General features: G+C 45.5%; 1 protein-coding gene across 3 annotated transcripts in view; it reads right to left on the reverse strand.

The window, feature by feature from the left end:
• The window catches only part of WWC1 (WW and C2 domain containing 1), a 158,290-nt gene that overhangs the window by 57,776 nt on the left and 79,805 nt on the right, over positions 1 to 20,709 (reverse strand). For 2 of the 3 annotated variants that reach the window (XM_044777690.2, XM_044777691.2), the window contains 4 exons: positions 16,767 to 16,970; positions 6,511 to 6,587; positions 5,057 to 5,136; positions 1 to 130 (listed from right to left, as the gene is read on the reverse strand). In XM_044777690.2, coding sequence (XP_044633625.1) covers positions 1 to 130; positions 5,057 to 5,136; positions 6,511 to 6,587; positions 16,767 to 16,970 — 491 coding nt within the window. The remainder of the gene's footprint in view (positions 131 to 5,056; positions 5,137 to 6,510; positions 6,588 to 16,766; positions 16,971 to 20,709) is intronic. The other variant, XM_044777692.2, reaches the window with a different exon arrangement.

The following is a 20,709-nucleotide window of genomic DNA, read 5'->3' on the forward strand; positions in this document are numbered from 1 at the left end:
CTTAATGAGATCTTGCTTCTCCTTTTCTCCACAGGTGATGGCCTTTTTGATGGCTTTTGTTTCTCTCAAGACAGCCTGAGCTTCATCCAGTTTGTAGCTGCCCTGAGCATCAGACATTTTCTTATCGATTCTAGGAGACAGTCATTGGAAAAGGTCAGACAAAGACAGGGCGAGGGACGAGGTTTCCACAGAGGAAAAAGCACAGAGCATGGTGCTTCAAGTCCCACAAGTCTCCTCTCTGTCCTGCACACCCTCCCTGCCCAGTCCTGCCTGTGCGATAAGGCACAGAAGGTCCCTGTTAAACTGCCAATGTCCCATAGAGTGGGGTGGCAGAAGCAACCACTCTTTTTTTTTTTTAAAGATTGGCACCTGGGCTAACAACTGTTGCCAATTTCCCTTTTTTTTTCCCCACCAAAGATTGGCACCGGGCTAACAACTGTTGCCAATCTTTTTTTTTTTTCTGCTTTTATCTCCCCAAACCCCGCCGTACACAGTTGTATATCTTAGTTGCACGTCCTTCTAGTTGTGGGATATGGGACGCTGCCTCAACGTGGCCTGACGAGCAGTGCCATGTCCGCGCCCAGGACCCGAACCCTGGGCCACCGCAGCGGAGTGCGCAAACTTAACCACTCGACCACGGAGCCGGCCCCTGAAGCAACCACTCTTGAAGTGAAGGGTCCTCTAAGTGTCAACTCTTACAGGAAGCTTTCCCTGATTACCTCCCTGGGTCCCCAAGGCTGGGCCAGGTGGCCCCATAACACATTGTGCATAGCTGTGACGCTGCACTCACTAGTTGTGATATAATTAATAGTTTACGTGGCAGTATCCTTGACTTGTCTCTGACAGGCTTGGGGACAGGGGCAGGGTTGAAGATATTTGAGTAGTTTTAGTATCAAGCATAGAACAGTCCTTTAACCTGGGGGGGGGGGTCTCTCAACCTCAGCTCTCTCGACATTTGGGGCCGAATCATTCTTTGTTGTGGGGGGCTGTCCTGGGTATTGTAGGACGTTTAGTAGCATCTTGACCCTGAGATGTGACAATCAAAAAACATCTCCATACTTTCACTAATGTCCCTTGGGGGAGAGGAGCAGTCACCCCCTGCCCAGGGTTGAGAACCACTGCCTTTAATAAACACTTGTTGAGTTACGGACACGATGAAGGAAAGTTAGTATGAAAAACTCCCAGCCTGACTGCTCAGTAGTGTGACTTGGGCACAGCCCTCAACCACAAGGAGCCTTAGTTTCCTCCTCTAAAAAAGCCTGGATAATGTCATCTGCCCGGCCCACGTTCACGGAGCTGTTACGAATGTCAAATGGGATAAAGGATGGAAAATCAGGTGTTAAGTAGGAAGTACGGTACCAATGTAAGGGATTAAAATACTTCTAGCCCAGAGAGTTTATCGGCTTATCCAGGTCCTACATACAGGTTTAGTGTGATGGGGGGGGAGATGGCGGGGGTCCCAACCCCCTGGGGAGGAGGGCTGTGGTGTGGACAACACTCAGAGGGCAGAGATGAATTTGAACTGCTTCGCGCTGTGGCCAAAGGCTAGGCCTGCGATTTCAGTCCCTGGTGGAGAAGAGGAAGTTCTACGGTCCAAGGGAACACCGCAAACCCATTATTTCAGGACGAGAAACTGCTCACAGGCATTCCTCTCGGTTTTCCTGCGAGAAGCCAAACCGTCCTGGGCTAAAAATAACCTGAGTGGGGAATCACTGACGGAGCAGGTTTTCATCCTGGTCTCATCGTCTGCGCCTCTGAGCAGGCGGGAGGGAGGGAACGCGGTCTCGGTGCGGCCCTCCCCCTTCTTTTCCGTTATTTCAGCCCTTGTGGAGAGAAAACAAAGCCCCATTTGTGTCTCCCCACTAAAAATAGCCTGTCTATTCCTTTCGAGGATGTGGGCCTGGGCAAGCCTGCCAGGTCAGCGAAGACTGGTCTCAGATTGAGTTTGAAAATTAGTCTAAAGGGAGCCTTCCCCAGCAGAGGCCTGCCGAAGATGCTCCGTGGAAACGGGGATCCCCCGGAGCGAGTATCCAAACTGGAGGCGGCCCTGCCCCGAATGGGGGGGTACAGGGGACACGCTCTTTGCCCGACCATGTCTGGGGGCTGGGGATTCTGGGGGGGCGGTGCCCAGCCGTCCTCTGCCAGCAGGGTGAGGATGGCTTTGAATCTTCAGCAGGATGAGACAGAAGCGGTTTGTCTGCTGGGCCTCGGGGTCCTCAGACAGCCTCTACCTGATTTCTCTCAGGGGCCTTAGCAACCCAGGCTCTGGAATTTGGCTCCAGACAGTAGCCCTAAGAGGGAACAATCTTGGGATTGGCGAGGGGCAGGTGGGGGGGGGGGGGGGGGGACAAACGGTCACCATTATGTACTCGGTGAATGAATCCTTTTTATTTAAGGGAAAGAAAAGTTGTGTGGTTGTGGGGAGGAGAGGGTGTGGGGGCATGAATGTGTTTTAGGATTTCCAAATTATGTAGCTGTCCTTTCTCCCAGCGCCTCAGAGAGTCACACCCCTGGGAGCGAGAGGACAGCCACAGGGAAGCAGGGCAAAGGCTGTGACAGCAGCCAACTCCTCTTGGTCTTGTCCAGACAACTCTCACCTGGGCAGGGCAGCTCTGGGGACATGCAGAAAGATGCTGCATGGCCCTCCTCCCACGGGGATATGCCAACCCTCAACTCTTTCCCACTTACAAGGGCTCAAGGTAGCTGACAGGCCCAAATTCCAAGCAAATGGATGAGCTTCACCTTCCCCCATGTTCTGCAAAAAGAGGAGGCTAGGAAGGAGAAGCGACTGGATCATCTTCCCAATGGCCTCTGAAAAGGATCCCAAGGGAGATGGAAAGGGACTTTGTTTTCTGGGTACGGAGAAGGGGTTATCCAGGATGACGTCAGGAAGGGTGGTATTAGGACATGAGCATCAAAACCCAGTAGTCCTAGGTTCCAGTCCCACGTCTGATGCTTACTAGCTGGATGGCCTTGGGTATATTTTCAACCTCGCCTGTGCCCTCATCTATAAAGTGGGGCAGAACAAAAACTTCTCTTAAGGGAGGAAAGACAATGAAGTGAGGTGACTGATGCACAGTGTTTACCCAGCACAGCCTCTAGCCCGGGGTGGACCTTCAGTTCATCTGAGTTCCTTCCCAAGTCCAAGCATGCAACTAGCTAGAGGTCACCACCCCTACCTTACACTCACTGGGCTCTCCCCACGTGCCAGGCACTGCCATGTACTTGATGTGGATTTTCCAACTCAGTCTTTACAATAACTTATTTTTCAGATAAAGAAACCAGTTCAAGTGGGCTAAGTCACTTTTCCAAGGTCCCAGGCAACTGAGAGTTGAACCCAGGCCATCTGCCTCTTGTGGCTACATTCCTAACCCTCTCTGTCAAGGTGCGTTAAAGCAGATGCCTTCCTCCACACTGAACAGGAGCTGGCTCCAGGTAAGGAGTGTGGGCACTTAGAGCTGCAATGGAGTCTTATCCGGGCCTGATATCAAACATCAGGCGGGCGGAGGGAGGGGGAGAAAAACAAGGCTTGTCTTTGGGGTTTCAGCGCCAGCTTACCAAATGACAAGAATTTCCAACGCTGCTACAGGGTGACAAAGTGGTAAAACAGGTTTGTGGTGGCTCTGAGAATAATGGGAAGTGTTCTAACCAGAAGCTCCTGAGGACTGCAGGAAGCGGGAGGCGGGGAGGGCACCTGCGGTAAGATGATGTGGGAGTGAGTAGCCCTTAAACTATGCGCTCAGAAGCTGCTCCACTGCAAACTGGAGGACTGATGAGCCTATTTGCTTTATAGGTCAAAAATAGGAACTTCCTAAGCTCACATTACTGCCCTCAACTGTCCTTGGCACTACTGAAGATTACCAAGAAGCATAAAGGATGGAACCTTGTCTCAACAAGATTAGAAGCTGGTTTGAGAGAGAGGATTGGCATATGTTTATAAACAAATATAAATAATATATGTATCTATACAAGCACATATATAAAGCCATAATTTACAATAATTTATAATACAAAAAATGTATTACATACAGTCTACAATACAAAGCAATACTTTCTCATCCCTTGTGCTATGGGTGATTCATGGTGGCTCACCCTAGGCAGCGGGGGCGGAGGGGATGGGAAGATGTGAATAAGAACCAACTGGCCCCTCAACTAGTGGTCATAGTACCCTTGATTAACAGGGCTTGAAGAAAGATAACCAAAGGCTTGGGGCTGTGGCCACAGATGGGTGGCGGTAGATTTGAGGTTCAGAGGATGAGGAAAAGGTACAGTCAGGGAGAGAGAAAAGCCAAGTTACTACCTCAGTTTCCTTCTCTATAAAATGGAGTTAGCTAAAAGAACATTCCTTATAGAGTTGCAATGTGGATCAAATGAGTCACTCGTGCAGAAAACACTGGAAGTGCTTCCTGGCAGAGTAACCACTCAACAAATCTTAGCTGGTATAAACACGATAATGACAACGAACACATCCGCTCTAAAGAAATAATAAAGCTATATCTTGCTTGGCTGCAAGTCAGCTTCTAAAAGAGAAAATTACATTTGGTTAAAGTCATCCTGGAACTCCTTACGTCACCCGTAAAACACAGTGGGCATGGCATCATGCATACTTGTCTAGTAATCTGTCTATTGTGGAGGACATCCTTGTTCCTTCAGGGGAGCACACTAGCTGAAGTGAGCACTTTTAGGGACCATGGAAAAAAAGTATTTGTTCTGTTTGTTTGTGTATGAGATTCTACTGGAGGAGATAAGATGAGTGGACAGAAATGCTCAATCATACTTGTTTCTATGACTGGCTCGTAAATTCACTAAATGGAACAGATTTTAATGGCTTCAGGAATTCAGAGGACGATGAGAACTCCATGATCTGAAATGATTCCTCTTTTCTCTTTCTAAATCTCAACCTTGGGTGACAGTATCTTCAGTAAATGCCAGAGGAATGGAACTGGAATCCAACGATTAGGGAGCCACATTTTGAGAAGGGAGGAAAGAGACTGAAAGAGAGAGAGCGGGAGCAGGAGGGGAACTCTGCCCACACTCTGCACCAGGGTGGACTTACGTCTTCAGGGTCTGAAAGCCACGCTCTTTGAACTGTAGCTCCTGCTGGAGGTGAACCATCTCTCTCTTCAGCTTGTTGACCTGGCATACAGGAGACCACATGTGGGGCTAGGTCAGAGGCTGATATTGAGCTGCAGGCTGCCTTCTCCCCAAAGAGGGAACCCAGAGCCCCCCACTTACTGCCCCTGCATAATGACTCAGGTCAACATCCCTTAGGTCACATTGGTCATAACCCCCTCCCCTCATTGATGTTGCCTTGGTCTCTATAGCTGCCCATTCAGTTGGCATCCCAGCCTGGCTGTCCTGCAGGTCATTCCTAGCCTGGCGTCACTACAGGGAAACAGGAAGTGGATGGGAGCTGGCTGACCTGGGATAGAGCTTGGCCTTCCTGCTGCCTAGATGGCTGCCCTCTCTTAAGCCATCTCATCTCTCTGCGCTTCCCTTTGCTGTTCTGACAGATGAGGAGAATGGCAATTCCCAGGGCTGTGCATTACCTAAAGCAGGTAATGGGTATGGGAGTGCTGTGCAGGGAGGCGAGAGGTAATACAGTGACTTCAGAGGCAAGTCACGGCCTGGGAGCCAGGTCCAACCTGCAGGAATGCTTTCTTTGTCTTGCAGTGTTATTAACTTTCCAAAAATTAGTTGCTAATAATTAAATATTGAGAGACTTCATATAGTGAGCCTAGATATATGGTTCTCTTCTAAAAATACTTGAAGATGTGCCAACACTAAGCCCACATTCCAGGATGGCCACAATAGGGTAGGGCTAAAATTCAACCACCCCTTTAGACAGAACATACCTCTCTAGGTTACACAGTCCTCACTACTCCCTATTGCCTCACCCCCCAGCCCACTTCCCCTTTTTACATTTCCTGGCAGGCATCTGAGTTTGTAGAACCTACTTGAAGTTTAACTAAACCAGTCTTCAAAATACTGACTTTACCTTGAGCAAGTCACTTAACTGCTATGCTGTTGGTGAAACGGGAATAGTAATATCTATCCCCTAAGGTAATCATGAAATAATTAAATAAGATAATGTAGAATAAGCAATAGGGAGGAAGGTAGCACACTGCATTAAGAACTTTGGAATAAGCCTTGAGTCTCTTGTGATCTTGGGCAAGTTACTTAGCTCACCTAAGCCTGTTGGCTCATCTCTAAAATGCAGATACTGACAGGAGCTATTTCACGGGGTTGTTGCAAGGAAAAGAGATAAGACTCTTGAAGCATTCAGCACCATGCCTAGTATATAGTGATTGGCTGTGAAATGGTAGCTGCTGTTACCATTACTGTTACTATGACGACGACTACTACTGCTACTACAGCTGTTATTTAGGATCTTATTTGTCAGCACTGGGCCCCACACAGCTAAAGCATCTGCTCTGGTCTTATGCGTGGGCTAGTGGCCTAAGGCCGCCTGGGTGACCCCCGTCAATAGTATAGGCAGATAACCCCTACCCGGGATTTTGCAGTGGCAATTTCAGCTTTCAGGATCTCGGGGTCATACTTAGAGCTGGATGACGAACCAGAGATCACTGCAATGAAAAAGCAGAAGAAAATTCTGTAGAAAAAACACAGTTTTGCAAAGTTGGCTTATTTGGCCATCTAGATAAACCCAGAAACAAATGACTAACGGGGAACAACCTAAATGTCCAACAAAGAGGGATCTGTTAAATAAATATGGGTTATGCATAAAATAGGGACCATATAACTTATGCAACTTAAAATGATGGTGCAGAAGAATACTGAACAAGAGAAAATGCCCAAAACTTATTGTTACATGAAAACAACAGTTAAAAAACTATGAAGAATAATTCAAATTTGGAAAATATACAGTTAAAAAATACATAGACACACATAGGCATCTAAGAAAAGACTGGAAAGAAATATAGCAAACAGATAACACTGATATCTGGAGATCTGGGTGATGAATGCAGCCATGTGCTGCATTAAAGATGTTTTGGTCAACAACACACTGCATATACGATGGTGGTTCCATAATATTAGGACCATATAACCCAGGTGTGTGGTAGCTTATACAACCTACGTTTGTTTAAGTATACTCTATAATGTTCACACAACGATGAAATTGCCTAATGATGCATTTATCAGAACATGACCCCATCGCTAAGCAATGTATTAACTGTAATATTAATTTTCATCTTTGTATTGTCTTTTCCACATTTTATAATACGAACATACACTTCGTAATCAGAAAAAAATTACTAAAAATATTGTTTACTGTACTTCACAATATTAACGTACATTTGAAAAGGAACATAAATTACCTATAAGCCTATCACTCCAATACAATTATCTGTTCTCCAACTTGCCTTCCAGCGTTTATCTACAGTTTTATCATGTAGTTGTAATCATACTGTATCTTAAAAATAGTATTTATGTCTTAAAAAAGATTTTAAGGCTTACAAAAATGAACAAAACTGAGTAAAAATACGTTCAAAGCAAGGAAAATGAGACAAAGGGAGAATTAAAATGAGAAAGCAAAGTGGTAAGAGGTGTGAGGTTAGGGCTCATTGCACACTGTCAGGTCCCACTTCTGTCCCAGAGACACCACGTACCTGGCTCTGAGCTTCCTAACCGGCGACGTGGAGGGGGAATGGTGCCCGCTATAAGATTCCTAGTGTCCTCACAGTAAACACAACCCCGCTGTTCAGGGAAAGCACAGTCACTCTTCGCAGGGAGGCCAGAGAAGTGTTTCTCCCATGAGTTCTTAACGCCTCTGTATGAGCTTCTTCGCCATCTCCCCTTCCCACTTACCATCACCAGAACACTGCCTATCCATGTGTAGCAAGACCACCTGCTGGGACCTGGCTTTTTCTGAGGACAGAGAAGCTTATTTGAAGATTGCTGGCAATTTTCAGTGTCTGGAGGTATAAGGGACAGTGGTGAAGGGGAGGCTGCTCTTCAGATTTGGTTAAAATACTTGAATGAGTCTTTTGATTACGTATAAGGAAAGTTAAAACATAACATTGGGAAGTTTGGGAAAAGAGAAATAAAACTGCTCTGCATAATAACAGAAAATAAGCTTTGCACCACAAGCAGCCTTGCAGTTCTGCTGAGTTGATGACGATGATGATGATGATGATGATGGTGGTGGTGGCGGCTGCCAGGCTTTACCAGAAGAGATGAGTGGCAGGAACACGTGGGTGAAGAGGGCCTTGGAGCCCTCGCTGTGAACGAACATGGAACAACGACTCCAGACACAGGGATGTTTTGTTTCCAAGTCGAAGCTTTCATTTCCTGCATTCTAATTCCTCTGGTCTTTGCTGGACTCGGGGGTTTCGGGGAGGGACCTTATTGGAGACATAGCTGGAGGCACTGACTTAAGCATATTCTCCAGATAGGCACTTTTCAACAAAATTTTAAGGTAGTTAACACTATTTGTTACCCACTGATAGTAAAAACATGGTGAAAAGACAAAAAGAGTTATCACTGTGGAAATAAGATAGGGATACACACCAAAAGGGAGTTGCTCATTCTGTGAGCGCCCCCGTCCCACCAACCACCATGCTCATCAGGCCATGCCACTGGACTTGGGTCCACAATTCAGGGAAGTGTAAAGGTGAGCGTGGCAGCAGCCTGGAAGAGCTCATAAAAAATTGGAAGACCTGACCCTAACAGGGAGAGGGTGGCTGTGGGGACCAGCAAAGCCAGGGCTGATTCGTGAAATGCAGAGGCATTCCTTGGGCATGCTTAGAAATCCTGGGGGAAAAGAACCCAAAAAAGAACGGACTCCTGCCAGCTGGGCCACCAGGGACTTGAATTATTATCATCCTCTGGAGTGTTACTGTGAAATGGACTGTTTGTACCCAAAGCTGCTGAAATGGGACATTAGCCTGTTATTTTTTAAGTAAACTTCTTACGAAGTACAGAATACACATGGAAAAGTACACAAATCATGTGTGCAGCCTGACAAATTTTCACAAAAGAATCACACTCAAGTAATCAGCACCCCAATCAAGAAACAGGTCATCAGCTTTACCTCTGTGCCCGTGTCCCCTCAGGACCCCTCCACCAAAAGAATTTTATATTTGAACAGGATCTTAGAGACTGCCTTTGAGTTCCCACCATTTTAGTTTTTTATTCTCAGCTTTTATTCAAGTTATATATGAACACAGTTTAACAGTCCAACAAAGTACAAGGTTTGCCATAAAAACAGAGCATTCCATAGGCCCCTATTGCATATTTCATTCCCCCAAAGGGAACCACATCAACGTGTTCAGCCAACTTCTTACCTCTACGTCCCCAGTAACATGTGTGTATTGCTGCTTTCTGATTCTCTCAGTTTTAGGCATTATTTACTCACTTCGCTGCCCTTCCTTCTCCAGTCCCTACACCACACACGTGCACCCCTCCCAGCTTCCCCATGTTCCTGACAGATAGCATCATTTTGGTGAAAGCAATCTTCAGGGTTCACATTATGTAAACACTATTCCAGGCAGAAGCGGGCAGCCGCTTGTGCTCGCTTTTCCTTTCCAGCACAGTTGTTCTGTTTTGTTTTTCCTAGAGTCAATAGTTGCCATTTTTATGCTTGCTTACTTTCTACAGACTTATCACCGAATCCACCTCACACCCTGCCTGCTATCTAAACCTCCTCTAGCGGGGTCCAGGCCACTACACGTTCTGTTTCCTCTTCTCAGCTCCCTCTCACACAGGCGTGTGCCGGCCTCGGTGTGAGCCAGTTGCTGTCTCTGCACAGCTGGCCCCGAGACCCCCTCCTTGCCTCTCTCTTCTTCCCTAAACACCATGTCTTCCCCTCTGTGGCCAACCCTCTCATCTTGGGAGAACATCACTTCCAGTAGCTTCCTGAGAAAGCAACCTAGAAGGAAATAAACGTTTTGAAATCTTGCATGTCTAAAAATAGCTTTTTTCTACCCTATACTTGATTAAAGGTAGTTCTACTGGACATAGAATTCCAGGTCGGAAATGATTTTCCTTAAAATTTTGACAGCATTTCTCCAGTCTTTTAGCTTTCCAGGGTTCTGGTTGAGAAGCCCGGAGCTATCCCGAGTCCTGATCATTTTTGTGTGACCTGGTTTTTCTCTGAAAGCTTTTAGGATCTTGAATCGTTCCCAGTGTTTGAAGTTGCATGACAATATGTCTTAGTGTGAGTTGAGTTTTATCCATTGTGTTGGGTGCTCACTGAGCCCTTTCAATCTAAAAACTCTCCTCCATCAGTTCCGGGAAATTTTTCTGAATTATCTAATTGATGCTTCTTCTCCTCTGTTTCCTCTGCTCTATTTGGAACTTTTATTACTCAGATTTCCTGGTCTGGTGCTCTATTTTTTTCTATCTCATTGTATTTTTGCTCTGCTTTTTAGAAGATTTCCTCAGTTTTACCTTCTAGTCTTCATAGATTTTTCATTTCTATCCTATTTTAATTTCCAAAGGCTCTTTTGTGTTCCCCGAAGGTTCCTTTTTATAAAGTGTAGCACCCTGTTGTTGTTTCAAGGTTGTGTCACTTCTCTCGATGTTTTTTTCTCCGTGCATATTCTGTGTTCCCTCCAAGGCCACCTATCACCATGTGTTTGTTTTAATTTCTATTTTTCACATTGGAGGCTTTTCTCAGATGTCTGGAATCTCAGCTGTCTGCTCACATTTAAGGTTGGGGGTCCAAAAAGGTGACTGGAGTGGAGCTTGTTGACTGTGGGTTACATGATTGACTGTGGGTTACGTGGTACATGATTTGGCTGGACTGTTTCATCTGGGATTCCTGTCAGTGTCTTTACATCTCTTTTCTCTGGTCAGATTCCCCAGACTGTCCTACTGTCCAGCCTGGAGGGCAATAGCCTGGCACCATTCTGAGAACCAAGTGGTCCATGTTGGCTGGCCGTATGTGCATGTTCACTTCACCACCATGATTTCAGTATGGTGTGGCCTGACTTTGAACTTGCCTTGTATCCTGTAGTCCAGAGACTCTGTTTTTACTCTCTCCAAAACATAAACTTCCAGTCTTTTGCCAGGTTGAGGATGGACAGATGCCTGGCTGTACCACTTTGGGGAGCTCTGGTGGTCTGTCTCAGAAACAACTTTCATCCAATTCTCTTCATTTGAGATCCTCTTCCCTTCACTGCCACTCCCAGAGACGGCCGCTGCCTCCAGTTCCCAAGGCTTCTGCAAGTGCTTTCTGTAGAGTCGAGTGTTGGTTTTTCTCAGGTCTATCAGATAGGCTGCCACCTGTTCGTCTGTTTTCCAGCTTCCAGATTTTATTCCTACACTTTTTTCTCTAAGTCTTCCTGTCCCCGTGCATGCATGCCTTAAAAAAATCTCTTATCTGATATTTTCTTAGTTTTAGAAGTGAGTGAAAGCGCGCGGGTGGTTCAACTGGCATTTTTAACCACAAAGCTGCCAGTGATTTGTTTTTCAAATGGGAAGCCAAGGCCTAGAGAGAGGAAGGAGCGTGGTGAGGCTCTCCTGAGCTCTCATCTTTCAGAGGATGGGAGGGCCCCAGTGTAGCCTCAGAAACTTAGAATTTGACTGGGTGCCTTAGATTAGGAGAATTGTCTTTGAGGTCACATACTCCTGGGTATAAAGGCTAGCGCTGGCATTTTTTACCAGTGTGACCCTGGGGAAGCCACTTCCTCTCTCTGGGCCTCAGTCTCATCTGTAAAATGGGAACAATAACATCTCGCAGGATTGTGTGTGTGTGAGTGGGGGGGTGGGAGGTTACTTTAAATAACATACGGAGAGTGCCCAGCACATTGTCCTGCAGGAGTATAACAGGTACATATTGAATGTGAGTTCTCTTCTCCTTCCCACGGAGCTGGAGATTGCACCAGAGGTGACAACAAAGTCTCCATCCCCAGGGCAGAGCCCCACCTGTGGCCAGGCCCCACAGCAGCCAACGCCAGGTGGCAAGGCTCTCACAAGCCCTGGCAGGCCAGCTGAGTTACGAGGGAGGCATGTGACCTCACCAGTCCATCGACACGCTGGACAGCTTGACTTGGAAGGCCAACCCGGCTTGTAAAACCTGAAGAAAGTCATGAGGCGGCTGGGACATGCCTCTTTAACTGGGATGCTTGGGCTGGGGACACCCCAATTCCTGGCTGGCCTGGATCTCAGTTATCTGAGATGACCCCAGTCCCTTCAAATGCAGGTTCTTTAACATTCAAAATGGTGATGTGTTTGAGCCTGATGGAGCTCTTGGGAGTGTCCATGAGTCACATGTCAGGACTGCATCATTTCCTTCCTACCACTGATCATGTATTTATTCTTATTGCTTCCAGGGATCTGTTAAAAACCTTCATCATTGGGGCCAGCCCCATGGCCTAGCAGTTAAGTTTGGCATGCTCCGCTTTGGTGGCCTAGGTTCTTTCCCTGGGCACGGACCTACACCACTTGTTGGTGGCCATGCTGTGGTGGCAACCGACATACAAAATAGAGGAAGACTGTCACAGATGTTAGCTCAGGGAGAATCTTCCTCAGCAAAAAGAAAAAATCTTTGTCATTTACAATGCCAATGAACAATATCAAATAATTATTATTACTTATTAAGAGCTCAAGAATGTGACAAGTACTATTCCAAGTGCTTTATATTTGTTAATTAATTTAAGCCCCATAAAACCCCAATGAAGGACACACTATCATTACATCAATTTTAATGTATTTTTGTTTTTTGAGGAAGATTAGCCCTGAGCTAACATCCACCACCAATCCTCCTCTTTTTGCTGAGGAAGATTGTCCCGGAGCTAACATCCGTGCCCATCTTCCCCTATTTTACACGTGGGATGCCTGCCACAGCATGGCTTGATACACAGTGTGTAGGTCCACGCTGGGGATCTGAACTGGCAAACCCCAGGCTGCCAAAGTAGAGGGTGTGAACTTAACCGCTATGCCACTGGGCCAGCTCCTATTACATCAATTTTATAGATAAAGAATGTGAGGCAGAGAGAAGTGGCTCAACTTGTGCAAGGTTACACAGCTAGCAAGTTGCATATTCTGCATTTGGACCTTAGCAGTCTGGCTCCAGAGTCCACACTCTCAAAATATTGTGCAATGTGTTTCATGCCAAGAACACTAGTACGTTCTAAAGGAATTGTGTTAAGTATTTTACCTAGACTAGTAGTTTTTGAATAGGGGCACTTTTGCCCACCTAGAGCACATTTGGCAATGTCTGGAGACATTTTTGGTTGTTACACCTCGGGGTGGGGGGTACTACTGGCATCCAGTGGGTAGAGACCAAGGATGCTGCTGAACATGGCACAGTATACAGGGCAGCCCCACAAGGAAGACTTATCCAGCCCAAAATGTCAGCAGTGCTGAGGCAGAGAAACGCGACATGGACCCGTGAGATGACAGTAGTATTAACATTTCCATATTTAAACATAAGGTACGTCCCCAAGAGGACGTGGTTAGAAATACTGGAACGGAGACTTGAACCCAGACCTCTGACTTCAGAGTCCAGTGACTGCCACCTCCCACCACAGTGCTTCTCCATAGAAATGATTCATTTCTGCAGGCCTGACTCTTTTCCCCACGCTGCCCTTTTATTTTGGAAACTTTATACCCACAGAAAATTTGAAAGTATAGTATAAGGAATATTGATATATCCTTCACCTAGATCCAATCATTTTTAACATTTGCCCACATCTGTTCTATCTATTCCTCCTTCCACTCCAATTCTTTCTCTCAGCAGGATGCCTGGTTCATAATAAGCCCTCAGTGAATCGTTATTGGAAATGATGGCAAAAGATGAAAACCTATACTGTATTCAATGTCTGTCAAGGTGTCATCGACATCTACTGATCTGCTCACTTGGACTGACACCCAAAGTGAAATAGTTTTATCACGTTTCCCCCCCGGACCTTTTTTGGAATTAAGTTGCAGACGTGATGCCACAAGGATGTCTTAAGAACAAGGACATTCTTCTCAAACCCACAACATCATTATCACACCTAAGAATATTCTCCAGTTGCTTGAGAATGTCATTTATGGCTGCTTCCCCCTGCATCCAGGCTCTAATCAAGGTGCAAACACTTCATGGGGTTTATGCCTCTTTAGGTTTTTTTTAGTCTAGAACAGTCTCCCCTCTTTTTGTTTTTTTACAGCATTTTTTTTAAGAGTCCAGGCCAATTATCTTGTAGGATATGCCACATTATGGATTTGTCTGGCTATTTCTTCGCGATTCGATTGAGAGTAAACATTTTTGCCAAGAGTCCTCCATCGTGTCCCTATTGCCTCACATCAGAAGGCGCTCGAAGTCAGTGTGTCTCATTATTGGTGATGCTAATTTAATACCTGTGTAAAGTGGTGGCTGCAGCTTTCTCTGGTGTGAAAACACATTTTTACCCTCTGAAATTAGTAAGTGATTTGTGGGTGATACTTTGGATCCATGTAAACATCCTGCCACTGTCCCCCCCACTCCCCGCAAAAAAAAAAAAACCAGAAAGGTTTGTTTTTATATACTCTTGTCATGTTTTCAGACTGTGGGAATTTAGAGAGGAAAAAAAACCACTTCACCTCTTCATATCTGTTTCACTAGGGACCATAATATCTCCCTTCCAGGGCTGTGGTAAGGACAACGGTATGGACTGAATTGTCTCCCCCTAAATTCATATCTGGAAGCCCTAACTCCCAACGTGATGGTATTTGGAGATGAGGCCTCTAGGAGGTAATCAGGTTTACATGAGGTCATGCGGGTGGGGCCTTCATGATGGGATTAGCGCCCTTATAAGAGACACCAGAGAGCTTGCTGTCTCTCTCTCTGCCATATGATGAACAGTGAGAAGTTGGCCGTCTGCCAGCCAGGAAGAGGGCTCTCACCAGAACCAGGCCGTGCTGGCATCCTGATCCTGGACTTCCAGTCTCCAGAACTGTGGGAAAATACATTTTTGTTGTTTAAGCCACTCCATCTATGGTATTGTGTTATGGCAGCCTGAGCTGACTAAGACAGATTAAGCACTAAAACCCTCATGACACTCTCTAGGACGTTATTTGACCCAGAAATAGCTAATGAGTGTAATACAGTTCTTTCTTATAATCTGAGACTCTGGGGGTTTTCTTGAGTTGCCAAGGAAAAGGGTAGGGCTGGGGCAGTGAGCAACCTCGCAAGATTTGTCCCTGTCTTCCTGGCAAACTGAACTTCTCAAAGTGAGGACTTCACACAGGAGGAGTGTCCAGTGACCCTGCCAAGCCACAGACACCCTGACTCCATGGCCTAATGCTGGCTCCCTGGCTCACACTGAAAACACTGGGGGAAAGACGGAATGAATCTGCAACTTATTCGTGCCTCTCACCAGCTGTAAGAGCCTGGGCAAGTTATCAATCCCCTGTCAGCCTCAGTTTGATTATCTGTGAAAGGGGGATGTTAAGCGTACTTACCCATAGAATTGTTATGAGGATTAACTGAAATAGCATACGTAGACCATAGCAGAGTGCCTGGCATGTAGTAAGCACTTAACAAACACAGGAAAGGACTGGTGATTAGAAATAATGGTAAAAGATAAAGGACCCCAACACACTGGAAAAGGCTGGTGGGGTCCCTGACAGCTACAGTCCTGGCACTGAACTGCACTGGAAATGAAGGACGCCACCACAAAAACTGCATGCCTCTTCCCCTTCTGCAGACCTCAGGGTAAACAAGGAAGATGGGAGCCCCTGCCTTAGAAAGTCTACGTTCTAGTGGAGGAAATACCAACAGACATATAAGCAGATGCATCGTGACACATGGTATGTGGAAAATAAAGAGAGAACATTACAGCAGCTAATGCCGGGGAAAGGAGTCTGTTGATAGTTATCAGATGCAAGCCTCTCAGAGGAGATGACCTGAGAGGTGAGACTGGGAGGGTGAGAAGGAGCCAGCTGAGCAAATGGATCAATAAAAAAGCATTCTTCGCAGGGGAGCAGCAAGTACAAAGGCCCTGAGGTGGAAAGGTGCAGGGCAGGCTAGGGGAGCAGAAGGGAGAGCCCTGGTGCATCTGGAGCCTAGCGAATGAGAGCATGAGATGAGGTGGAAGTGGCCAGCAGGGGCCACATCACACAGGTCTGTGTTGGCCATGGAAAGGGTGCTGGGAAGCCACTAAAGGTTTTTTTTTTCTTTTTTAAATTATGGGGGCCAGCCCTGGTGGTGTAGTAGTTAAGTTCAGCACACTCTGCTTCAGCAGCTGGGGTTTAGCTCCCAGGCGTGGACCTACACCACTCATGGCCATGCTGGAGTGGTGACCCACATACAAAATAGAGGAAGATTGGCAGGAGATGTTAGCTCAGGGCGAATCCTCCTCAGGGGGAAAAAAAATCATGGTAATACATACATAAAAAAATTTACCACTTTAACCATTTTTAAGTGTACAGTGCAGGGCATTAAATACATTCATATTGTTGTGCAACCATCACCACCATCCATTTCCAGAACTTTTTCATCTTCCCAACATGAAACTCTACCCATTAAACAAGAATTCCTCACTCCCCACAGCCACTGATGGGTCTGAAACAGGGAGATACGTAACCTGACTGGCATTCCGAGATGATTACAAATGAACAAAAGGAAATGGAATGAAAATGGCAAATGAATCACTGCAAGGCACAAGTAGGAGTAGGAATAGCAGTAGAGAGGATGGTGGTTTGGACAAGAGTGGAGATGAAAGAAAATAGGCAGATCTGAGAAGCAGTGAGAGGCAATCCAGGATGTACTCAGTGTGCTCATTCCCTCCTCCCTGTAGGGTGTTGGTGGGGTGCTGGCGGTGGGAGGTACTCACAGCTGACCTGGGAGCCCAGCTTGTGCTCCCAGACGGCATGCAGCTGCTGATACTCCTGCTGTGCAAGCTCCAGGCGCTGTTGCTTCACCTGGTAGATCTCCTTCTGGGCACTCAGGGCTTCCTGGGCCACCACCAGGTAATCCTTCAGCATGTGCTCCTGCTCCCGCCGCCATTGTACCCGGGGGTCCTCAATCTGAGTGGTTTCTGGAACAGACCCCAGAGATTCTAGGTCAGCACCTCACAAATATCTGTGGGGTTGGTGGCCTGTGGAATCCTCTACCCAAAAACAAAAAGCATAATAAGTAGGAAAATCGCAATAAATGTTAAAGGGTTAAACTTACCTATTAAACAACAGAGACTCTTCATTTGGATTAAGCAAACAAACACAAAAGAAACCAGGATAAATTTCTAAACCCAAAGTCAATCTGTCTGAGAACAGCTGGGAGAAGCTCCAGCTTTGAGTTCTAATGTAGACAGAGAGGCTCAAGGACATTATAGATGCTTAAGGTTATCTCTTGGTGAAAAGTAAAATAACTAACATCTGAGAGATTTAAAGAAATAGGCACCTCATACCCCGCTAGAAATGTAAATTAGAACAGCCTTGCTAGAGGGCTATCTGACCACACAAATTAAGAGCTTTAAAATGTCAATACTCCTTGACTAGTAATTCTCCTTATAGTAATTTATTACAAAAAATAATTAAAAAAATTCAGCCAAATATGCATTTGTACAAAACCATGATAACAATAATAATGAAAATAAATAAGCATTTATTTAATGTTCACTCTATGCCAAGCACTGTTCTAAGTACTGTATATCTATTTACTCCTTCATTTCTTACACTAATCCTATAAAGGAAATTCTATTATTACCCCCATTATACAAAACAGAACACTGAGACATCAAAGGTTAAGTAACTTGCTCAAGGTCATACAGGAAATAACTGCTCAAATAAGTATATTTACATAATACACTAATACAACCATTAAAAATAATATCTTTGAAGAAACAGTCATAAAATGGAAAGGTGCTTATCATATAAAAGTGAGTGAAAATGCAGAGTGAAAAACTGCACAAATAATTTGGTATTTATGAAAATAGATACATACATTCTCAAAAAGATTAGGAGGAAACTTAGCAAATTATCAACAGTAGGTATGTCTTGGTGGTAAGATATTTTTTCTTCATTCTTTTTTATTTTTTTAAATTATGTATACAATAAACATGCACAGTGATAATTTGAAAAAAGTCAAAAATAAAAAAGATCGGCACTAAAAAAAAGAAGGGTCAGCTGGCAGCTGAGCGGATGTGGAAGAGGTCACAGTGATGTCAAAGAATCAATGCCCATCGAATGCCAACTCCTCAGTCCTTCCCCAGTTGGTGGATGGAGTTAGGGATGACTGACACACCAGAAGTTGTACAATCAAGGCCATCTGGTGAATACAGCCTGCAAATAGGTTTTGCTTACCCTAAAGTGTTTTCATTAATTTTGAATTAGTTACTGGTATGTAAAAATAAGGAGATTTGTCAGATGGACAAAGAGAACTGTTTAGTGGTTACCAGGGGGAAGGAGGTGGGGGGGTGGGCACAAACAGTGAAGGGGCACACCTATATAGTAAATGACAAATAATAACGTACAACTGAAATTTCACATAATTGTAAACTACCATAACCTCAATTAAAAAAAGGTAAGGAGATTTGTACATTAAAATCCCGATTTCTGATTTTTCTTGATCAGTTGGAAGATCTGACCACGTTGGGCCCACAATTTGCCACCAACCCCAGCACTCCATCCATCAGTAACACCTGGTTTGCTTCACTCATTTACGTGATGTGTCTGGCTCCTGGGGAATTTCAGTTTATGCTCCCTTTTGTAGGCCCTTTAGCTGCTCTCATTCCTCGTGAACAGGCCTAAATGAGCATCTCCAATAAAAGAAAGAAGAGACAGGAAGAATGATCACAGAGGCAGCAGGGCCAAGTTCTCATTCCTGCCGAAAATCACTGTTACAATGGGCAGGCTGCTCAACCTCTCTGAATCTGCTTCTGTAATTATTAAAGAGGTTAATGGGCCCTGTCTCACAGCTTCCCAGGAAGCTATAAAGCCCTTATGCCCGGGTAACATAAACAAATGGTGGTGAGAGCAAAGCCAAAACTATTCACTGGAACCAGTTTTTGAATTGTCTGTGAATAGCAATTCTTCAAGCTCTTCCTCCTCTCTTTTTCTGGGAGAGTGGGAGAGAAATTCAGGTCTGAAGACTGCTGGCAGGGGCCACAAGATTGCTTCTCATAAGGAAAGCTCTGCAACTCTTCAACCAAGCAAGAGAAGAGAGAAAGTGAGGAGGGGAGAATTTATAACGCTGGGCTGAAGGACAGCTGTTTTGGGCCCCCACTTCCATCAGCAGATGTGGACTCCCTCAGGGTTGGGGGCTCCTGGGTCCCCCTCAGGGGCCAGCCCCACACCTCCAGCTGACATAGGCCACAGAAAAGAAACTTGGACTGTCTGGCCAGGCTGGAGATGTTTCTTAAAGTTTGTAGCTTCTTAAAATTTACTTTTTTGGGCAAAAATAGAAAAAAGGGGAAATCTCACAATTCCACGATTGCAAATTTATAAAAGAAGAAGCAAGAATTCCTATCCCTCCAATGCTACTCCCCAAGGTAACTGCTGTTCGGAGTCTCACATGCTAACAGATACTGCTCTCTGATGAGATACAAATCTTCACTGATACATAAATGACTGTAGACACAAACCTATTTTTAATGCAACACGGCCCCATGTCATATATACTGGTCAGCAATTTGCTGTCATCTCCAAATGATATAACATGCTCATCCTGCCTTGTGGGTGCATGAAGATTGACCTTAACCTTTTATTTATTCATCTTTTTCCATTTTATTTCTGTTTTTATTTTTATTTTTTACTTAGCTAATTGTTCAAATGGCTGCATAGTATTCCAATGGTATAGCATGAGGACTGATTTAGCCAGACCACCATGGGAAACACTTGGATTGTTTCCAGTTCTTTTGCTACTGCAGTCAATGCTGCAGTTAGAAGTCTTAAAAACATGCTTCCAGGACGTTGTGCTATTACTTCTGTAGGAAAGATTTCTTAGAAGGGGAACTAGTGGGTCCGAGGGTATGCACATTTTAAACTTTAATAGGTACTACCAAATTACCTTGCGAAAGGCTGGACCAATTTTTATTCTCATAGACAGCCTACGAGAGTGCCTTTTTCCCCAGATTATCAGTGAAATTGCTTTTCTTTTCTTTTTTTTAACTGGTGTTTCATTTAGTGATTTTAGGTCCCAGCAGCGCATAGAATCAGCTGAGGAGCCACAAAAAACAAAAACAAAAAAAAGCTTGAACCCCGTCCCAGAACACTTACATCGGCATTTCCAGGAGTGGGGCCCAGGCACTGATAGTTTTAAAAGCTTCCCCAGGTGACTCTGCCGTGCAGATGTGGAAGAGACCCCCTGGTCTCACATTACAATCACCTGGGGAAATTTTAACACTCCTGATGCCCAGGTCCCACCCTTGGATCAATTAAATCAGAATCTCTAGGGGTGGGAAGGAGGCAATGGTGATTTTCAAAGCTCCCCAAATAATTCCAATGTGTCACCAAGAGTGAGAACCACTAAGAGGTTAGGATACAGGTGGGCTGAGTGGTCACTGAAGCCAGCACACAAGGCTGGCAGGTGTGATGTGGAGTTCCAGGTAGGATCATCTGCTGAAGGGCTCGAGGAAATGCTGGGCCCTCAACAAGTGCCCCTGGGTACACCTGGAGGGGACCTGGCGGCCCCACCCCCACCCCCTTGCTGTGGGGTGAGTCTGGGAGTGGCGCCCTCACTTTGGCTGAGGCCCTGCTGGTTGGAATATAAAAGTGTGTGAAAGCCTTAATTGAAGGCCTGGCCAAGCCAGGTGGTTTGGCTACCATTTTCGGTGGTCC

Source organism: Equus asinus, chromosome 9 (assembly GCF_041296235.1).
Source record: "Equus asinus isolate D_3611 breed Donkey chromosome 9, EquAss-T2T_v2, whole genome shotgun sequence".
Taxonomy (NCBI): Eukaryota; Metazoa; Chordata; class Mammalia; order Perissodactyla; family Equidae; genus Equus; species Equus asinus.